At 41.6% G+C, this 8,683-nt stretch overlaps 1 protein-coding gene across 4 annotated transcripts in view; it reads right to left on the reverse strand.

Annotated features, from left to right (window-relative positions):
• Positions 1–8,435, reverse strand: part of TBC1D8 (TBC1 domain family member 8) — a 261,119-nt gene extending 252,684 nt beyond the window's left edge. Inside the window, exon 1 of one of the 4 annotated variants that reach the window (XM_033949424.1) lies at positions 7,947–8,435. In XM_033949424.1, coding sequence (XP_033805315.1) covers positions 7,947–8,073 — 127 coding nt within the window. In that variant the 5' untranslated portion in view covers positions 8,074–8,435. Of the gene's footprint in view, positions 1–3,887; positions 3,910–7,946 lie in introns of those variants that run through there. The other 3 variants (XM_033949423.1, XM_033949425.1, XM_033949426.1) reach the window with 3 other exon arrangements.
• Between the last annotated feature and the right edge of the window lie 248 nt (positions 8,436–8,683).

An 8,683-nucleotide genomic window follows, 5' to 3' on the forward strand; every position in this document is an offset into this window, starting at 1 on the left:
ATAGAAAATATAGGCAAAGGAAAAGCTGGTCTAAGTGTAGTTTTTGCTTCATTTCAATGGAGTTTCAGCTTTCGTAGCTGGTGACTTCCTATAGATGTAAATTAGGCGTGCTTTCCGCTTCTGCAATAATATTTCCTATAGTGAGTTCAAATATGGTTTTTTTTCTTGTTTCTCCCTCCTAATAGATTTAATAAGCCACCATATCAATAGGGCACATCAATATAAACATATTGCATGGAAAACAGTACTTTTCTGCCCAAACAGTAACATGATTTACTCAGTACACCACCTTTGGCTTTCCTGCTTAAAAAATAACTCCCTTTTTTCTCAACAAACAGTGCTGCAATCAGCTCTTTCTTGAGAGCAAAGAAAGAACATGAAAAATATATCATTATTGCACACATTACTTCATTTTTCAACGCTTAAAAAGAGAAAAAACAGATACAGACCTTAACATGCATTTTCCCTCATTGCAAAATGGAGCTGTGCAGCTTCAGAAAGCTGACCTCATTGCGATATCATCAAGGTGCACCTTCCCAAGATAGTATGCCACAATTAAAAGATGTGCTGGGTGTTGAACTCACAACCTCTGTATGATCAGCCCAGGATTTTAACACATTGAGCTACAACAGCTTCTACTCAGGTGGATCTCACTGCCTTGTCATATCATAGTTGACTGGCCTGCCTATGTATCATCTGATTAGCTATCATATCACAATCACCACAAAGAAAGCATTTCTGGCTCACCAAGTTAATGTGCCTTGTTGAACCTTGACAATCTTCTCAAGCTCACCAGTTCAAATCCCACCTTCTCTAATTTAACAGCTTCCTATTAGCTATCATAAGAGGGTATAGATCAGGGGTATCCAACCTGAGGGCCACATGTGGCCCCGTGAAGTATTTTGTGCGGCCCTGGTCGAAAGCGATGCAGTGTTTTCCTCTGCGGCTCCCTGGTGTTTACCGTCTTGCCAACTCCCTCCTCTGTCTTGTTGCAGCGGTTGTGCGGCCCCAGAAAAATATTTTTGGGCCAATGTGGACCAGGGAAGCCAAAAGGTTGGACACCCCTGGTCTAGGTGGACTTTGCTGTTTTTATCAGCACATTTCCCTTTCCAGGCAAACTTATTTTCTCCTTCCCATGGCTAGGACATCCTAAGCTGTCATGGGAGGAAACTTCTCCTCTGACAGAAAAATGCCATTTGTGGCTCACCAGGTTAATGCTCCCTGTTGCACCTTATCCATCTTCTGAAGCTCTCCGGTTCAAATCTCACCCTCACCTTCAAGCATCCTAACAGCTCTCATAAGCAGTGGACTTTGCTGTTTTTCATCAGCATTCTGCAGTTTGCAGGCATAGGTGCATCAGATAAATTCATCTTCTCTCTGCTACAGGCCATTGTGGTAGGAATGGATTTCCTTCTATGCAATATCTGCACAGGGCAACAGGTATAACAGTTTACTTAAAACTTCAGAGGGCTTGGACAGGTATTGAAGGAAGGTACATATTTTTGAGATGTACCCTAGAGACATTCCTGTTGGTATATTCAGCTTGGCTGGGTATGGTTTCATGCTTCAGGAGTGTGTGTTGGGGTGGGGGAGGGGGTTTAGGATGAGAGAGAACAGGCTGCAGATCATTTTAAAGATCAACTCAAATATGTTTAAGCAAAGGAATGGCTAAAGAGTTTGAAGGTGTTATGGTAGAAAAATGAATATCAAATATTTGCTAACCGCACTCAAGACTTGAACCCCTGATGTATGAACATAACTGCTGCTACTGGGTCAGACCAGTGGTCCATCCTACCCAGCAGTCCGCCTACGCGGCGGCCCTCAGTTCAAAGACCAGTGCTCTAAATGAGTCCAGCTTCACCTGTGTATGTTCCAGTTTAGCAAGAACTTGTCCAACTTTGTCTTGAAACCCTAGAGGGTGTTTTCCCCTATAACAGACTCCAGAAGAGCGTTCTAGTTTTCCACCACTCTCTGGGTGAAGAAGAATTTCCTTACGTTTGTACAGAATCTATCCCCTTTCAACTTTAGAGAGTGCCCTCTCATTCTCCCTATCTTGGAGAGGGTGAACAGTCTGTCTTTATCTATTAAGTCTATTCCCTTCAGTATTTTGAACATTTTGATCAAGTTCCCTCTCAGTCTCCTCTTTTCAAGGGAGAAGAGGCCCAGTTTCTCCAATATCTCACTGTACGGCAACTCCTCCAGCCCCTTAACCATTTTAGTCGCTCTTCTCTGGACCATTTCGAATAGTACCATGTCCTTCTTCATGTACAGAAGATAAAAGCAGCGCCTTAAGGCATAGAGCTATAGAGGGAACTTCATTTAGAATTTGGTAACAGAGCCTCTACAGACTAAGTAGATGACAAATGGATTCTAGTAAAAGCTTTGAGAAGTGAATGAATTGATTAAAAGTCAGTACAGGTGTGTTTGCCCAAACCACTCCTAAAGCATGCCCAATCAGATTTGAAAGTTTTCTGGTAGGAAGTCCTAACTGTGTCTATGACATCAGACGCTACTTAGGCGTGCTTAGTATAAGGTCCATCAAAGCAGTGTTTTCTCTTCTAGGACTCCTATTCTCTGTTATTGCTTATGCTGATTTCTGAGACTTTACTTTTCTTGATTATCTTTTAACCTTTTCATTCCTATATCTGCCACAACTCTCTCCATTTCACAGGACCATTAGCAGCTATAGTAATCTGTAATTTTGATGTCTTTCTAATCTTTTTCATCTTTCCAGGAACTCCTTTGCTAGCAGCTAAGATAACAAATCTAGCTAGCTAGCTACTTAGCTAGCTAGCTACTTAGGTGTCTTTGTTGGATAAAAGCTCAGGCAGAACTGATTTCTTCTTTGGGACTCCCATTCTGTGTTATTGCTTATGGTGATTTTCCATTAACTTTTTCTCCCCCTGATATCTGCCACAACTCTCTCTATTCCATAGGGTCAATAGCAGGTCTGAGAATTAGTGATGATAAAAATGATTTCCAGGAGTGTTGGCTGAAAAAAAACCCATGCTGTTTGAAACTTTGGTGCCATCAAAATGGATATGCAAGTTACATGAATATGTGGAACCTATGATGTTGGGAAGATGGAAGCAGTGCTTTTCCTCATAGAGATAAAGGTAAATCGTTTTAAAGTCATAATTGTTAGGTATCCTTATTATAAAAAAAACAGTGTTTTTTTTGTTTTTGTTTTTTTTGCTTCTGTTCATTATAGCTGTTATTCTGAGACTGTGGTGTGACATATTCTTCCAAAACTTGTGTTTGTTTTTGCCACAGATGTCTTATCATATTCCCCCTTTTCTCCTGATTTCAGGTTCCCAGAGTGACTAATGACTCCCCTAGTGTTTCCCAGAGGCCAGAGCAGGTCTGTTCAAACTGGGTTCAGCACACCAGCTTGCACCTGGCCAAAGCTCAAATACCAAAACAGAAAGAATAGGTGAGAATGATGTACTGCAACCTTTCTTTGCCCTTGTGATGAATTATCTACATTTTCACAATACTAACATGTTTCACACTTTTTTCCTTCAGAAGGCAGTTTTTTACAAAGGTGCGCTAAATCCACGCATGCGTTAACTGTTAACGCGTCCATAGGATAACATGCATGCGTTAACATTGACTGCACACTTACGCAGCACCGTTTAGGCGCAGTTAGCGTGTGCTAAAGGTTAATGCATGCATGTTATCCTATGGACGCATTAACAGTTAGTGCATGCGTGGATTTAGCGCACCTTTATAAAAGAAAGCCTAAAACTCACCAATCAACTCCTAATTTGTCTCAATCCGTCTTCCTTTTTCTTCAGCCTGCCTTCTCCTACTAGGAGCAGATTTTGGGACTTTACCAATTCTACCACAGTAACAACTTGGACCTAGGAGTGGCTTATTCTACATACCTGTCATCCATCTCATCGAACTGCAGTTGCCCGATATTACACTTGCACGCTGCTTTCCTGGACTGTGCAATAAAAATCTTATACCATTTTTCACCTTGTGCTTATTTATATTAAGTAGAAGCCAGGCAGTAGTGTTTCTTTAATAAGCACCACCTCAGCTACTTTGTCACAATGACCTTTGTCTTATCCAGTGTTCCATGAGGCCCAGGCTGCAAAGGAGAGAAGTGGGGAGGCCCTTAGGGGGTGGCAAACAGGGTAGCTAGCATGTCTCCTGCCTCACAGCCTACAGCCAGCATAATATTTGAAAAAATGAGATTAGATGTCCCTCAGCTGATACAATATTCATTTTAATATAAATTACAAGCTACAGACCAATCCAATCTAATTTTCAGCTCAAACAGCACAACATTAACAATACTAGAAGCAATCTATTCCAAAAGTGGAGTTTGCTTTTGATAAAAACAGCTGTATTTGATTCCATGTCACATTTATTGAACCCTACTTGAGATGCCAGCTTTTGGGACAATAAAAGCAGTGCTTTAAGCCATTGAGCTACCAGTCTTTTGTCTCAGCTAACTGTGAGATGATAGCTAAGTAGATTTTACCTTAGCAGATCACTAAGCTATTATATGACAGGGGAGTCAGAGAAACTGGAGTGGAAGGTGGTGTAGCTCAATGAATAAAAGTGCTATGCTGATCTTACAGAGGTTGTGAGTTCAACTCCTGGCCCGTCTTTTACTTGTGGCATTTTACCTTGCAGGTGCACTTTGATGATGTCACAATGAGGTCAGCAAGGTGCAGCTGCATACCTCCATTTGCAATGAACCAGAAGCCACATTCAGGTCTGTTCTGTGTTTTATTCTGTTTTTAAGCTTGGCCAATTGAAGTTATGGGCTTTTTCTTTGCTTTGAAGAATGAGCTGATTGTAGCAATGTTTCATGAGAAAGTGAGTGTTATTTAGAGCAAGGAATCCCTTCTAAAAACCTCTCTCAAATAACATCTGTGGGATGCCCAGAGAAAGCTGATTGGATGACCTAGACTGCCTAAATAGCATATATCCTGCTAAAGCGAGCTTAAACCATGTCTATCTAAAGCCTATACGATGCTCAAAGTCCTCTGCTTTACACTTCTTATAGGAGCAAATTATACCATTGCTATACAGGTTTCTGTGTAGCACAGGAGTGAACCTTCCCCCCTTCTACGCCGATGTTTCCAGTTCAACTCCCAATCAGTACCTCTCAGTTAAACAGTAATCTTATACTTATCCTTTTAAACATGGCATACTTTGTTACTTTTTTTGATTTTATACTGTTGAAGTATACAATTCTGAAATAATGAAGAAAAGGGATATAACAGGGCAGTGAGATCTACCTTGTTCTCTCTCCTAGCAGAATTAACTGCCATTCATTACCTATAAGGAGCAGTATAATCTAATCAGAATTGCTATTATTGCAAGGCTCATTGTCTAGCACAGTGGATTAGAGTGAAGGTTAGCGTATAAGCATGTCACATTTTTTCAATATGCACTCTGATGTTCCCAGATCAACTCCCACTGAAACTAATATATTATAAATATCCTTTTAAACATGGTATACTGTGTTTTTATTATCCTTTTAATGATGGTATACTTTGGTTTTATTATGTTAAAGCTTAGTGTCCTGAAATAATGATAAAAATTAGGAAAAAACCATTTTTATATATAACATCATAGGGATGTCTATCATAGGGATGTCTATAGGAAAAAATGGATTTTTGAAAACAAAAATCGGACGTCTATCCGACACCTAAGTAACGCTGATTGGTACTTGCACCATGAGGATGTCTAAAGCACGCCTAAAACTAGATGTAGTTTATAGCATCGGGGCCTTAAGGCACAAGTTTTCCAGGCACAAGTCGGATATTGATTCTCCCCTCTACAAAAAAGTCCAGAAGACTACACCAAAATCTTGTTTCTTGCAGTTGATACTTTAGAATCTAAATCATAATTTTGCATGAGGTAAAACTCTTTATAGTTTATAAATCTTTCCTTAATTGCTTCTGATAATTTATACAGCTGAAAGCAGTGCAACATGCAAAAAGTGAAAGACTATCTAAACTTTGCTTTCTGCATGTTGCACTGTTTTCATCTGTGTATAGCTGAAATTATCAGAAGCAATTAAGGAAAGATTTATAAACTATAATGAGTTTTATCTCATGCAAAGTTGTCAATTCTTTAATAAGACATTAGCTATTTTTTTCTGCGGCCCTCCAAGTACCTACAAATCCAAAATGTGGCCTTTCAAAGGGTTTGAGTTTGAGACCGCTGATATAAGCCTATCTCTTTGATTAGTGTGGAAGTGAACTTGTTAGTCAAAATCATGGCAAACTGTCTGGCACGACTCTTGCTATCTCTGTTCGTAGAATCGCAGGTAGGGTTTGTACAAGGCTGCAAGGTGACGAAGTATATGAGGGTTATTTTGGCATCCTTGGAATGAGTGGCTCGCAAACAGATTCTTTCTATATTGATTAGTTTTGATGCTGAAATGGCCTTCGATCGTGTGTCATGGGACTTCATGTTTGACTTTCTTACAAGATATGGGTCATAGGGTTTTTTCAGGATGCTGTGCGAGCTTTGTATATTGACCTTCAGGCAGTACTATGGGTCAATAACATCTGCTCTGCACCTTTTTCAATAGAGCAGGGGACCAGACAGTATGCCCATCATCTCCTTTATTTTTATATTAACGCTACATCCCTTTTTGCAGGAGGTTTTGGCAATCAGATCAGAGGTGATCTGAGGTGTCCGGATGGGGAGCAGTGAATTTAAATTTTCGGCATTTGCCAACGATCTCTTGGTTCACATTAAGGACCCCCAAGTCGGTGACCACTCTTACGGACAGCTTCAGGGAGTATAGCAACTTCTCTGGATTTAAGCTTAATTTAGAGAAATCTCTGGCATTGCCAACCTGCCCGGAGATTCTTAGATAATGGGTGGGACCTTTTTCGCTACATTGGGAGCATAAGTCCTTTCAATATTTAGGTATTATACTTACCCCTAAAACCTCAGATTTTAAGAACATAACATCACCCCCCTTAAATAAATAACTGTCAAATTAGATATTTTTTTGTTGGTTTTGCAATTTTATAATTTCAATTATAATATGCCACGCAAAACATACCATTTAGTGTGCTGGAGCTAAAAAAAAGTTTGAGACACTCTGCTCTAAAGGGCTTGGCACACAGGACAGTTGTTTACTTGGCTGCTCCTTGAAACTGTGCCTAAGTAATGCATTTTCACCATAATACCACTATTTTAAATCATGCAAGACCTAAAGTCCTCAAACATCCAATAGACATCCTGGGCTAGTTAAGCACTTTTTGTTATATTACTAGAAATACACATGACAAGGCATAAATCTTAAGTCTAGAATAGATCTTATATCTTTTGTTGTTGTTGTTGTTGTTGTTTAGACACGTCTTTTAGTATCAGGTGGCTAAATTAAAAAATAGCTTCTTTCAGTCAATATCCATTTAGCCTAATAAAAAGGTTTCACTTTTTATTTTCTTTATTAACCTGCATTTTTATAAGGGCACTAGGTACAAAAGTGCAAACCCATAGCCTTCTGCTTTTTTCAAAATGAAGGTCGTTTAAAAATTATTTTTCATATTAGGGAGACATTCGCAGTAAAAATAAAGGGAACCCCCCAATGCCTAGCAATTTCAGCACCACTGCCGCGGCGCAGCAAGCTTACCCCGTTCCCCACCGGGCAACCACAAAAACAAAACACGAAAAGCCCTCTGGCAACTTGATCGCCGATGTGCTCGATTAACATTTAACAGGAGTACACAAACTCACCTCCAAATCGGTTAGTTAAAGGAAGAGACACATGTGGCCCCTGTCACAATGCTGTAGCGTTCGCGCGGGAGGGGGACGAGGGGGGCGGGGAAGGAGGTTTTAAAATTAACCGGCGCTCCGGTGTTGTTAAAAAAGGAAAGATTTCCTCGCGCGAAGAGAAGATGGACATACGCACAAACGAAGCAAGCAGGTAACTACAACCGTTTCATCCATGCGGCTCTTACCTGTAAATTTCCCCCCGCCGTCTCCGTGTCCCCTCCGCCGCTGGAGAATGAAGTAGGAGTTGCATTTCTGGGTCACCCACAGCTTCAATGCGTTCTTCAGCAATACTTCGTCTGGCTTTAACCACATCTCGATTCCTGCTGGGCAAGGCAGGTTCAAGGGGGAGGGGGGGGCACCCTCTCCACGCTGCTTCAGCCCTTATTTAATTGAAGCCACCCACCTCCCGGGGAGGACGTTATGATTTCTCCCTTTCCTCTACCTCACTGGAGCCCAATACGAAAGCTGAGAGGAAAGCCACGGCGTCTGCCGGTACAGCTCTGCCCGAGCAGAGCTCTCGCACAGTCAGCTCCTGTTTCCGTGTTTTTCTCCAGTACAGAGTTCCGGCATCCTAGGAGGAAGTGCAGTTGCTCCCAGCACACTCGGCTGTGGCGCTGTACTAAGACGCCGTACATGGATCCTCGCCGCCTCGCTTCCTCTTTCCAGCTGCTCCCGGGCGCAGGCGGACAATCCGGGTTCAGCCCTTTCTACATTCCCGCTTCTTCATATACGCCCCCCCCCCCCTTCTGTCCCTTTTCACTCACGCGTCTTCTGTTTTCCACCTTCTCAAGTTAGACTCCCTCACTCGTCCTGCTCTTTCGTGCCTTCTTTCTGTGGCCACTTTCCATGCTGGACGGAGGTGTGACATCGAACACCTGCTGAGACAGCTGGTAAGCTGTGGCATAGTGCAGCTGCGTGTGTA

The sequence above is a fragment of the Geotrypetes seraphini genome, chromosome 6, assembly GCF_902459505.1.
Source record: "Geotrypetes seraphini chromosome 6, aGeoSer1.1, whole genome shotgun sequence".
Lineage (NCBI taxonomy): Eukaryota > Metazoa > Chordata > Amphibia > Gymnophiona > Dermophiidae > Geotrypetes > Geotrypetes seraphini.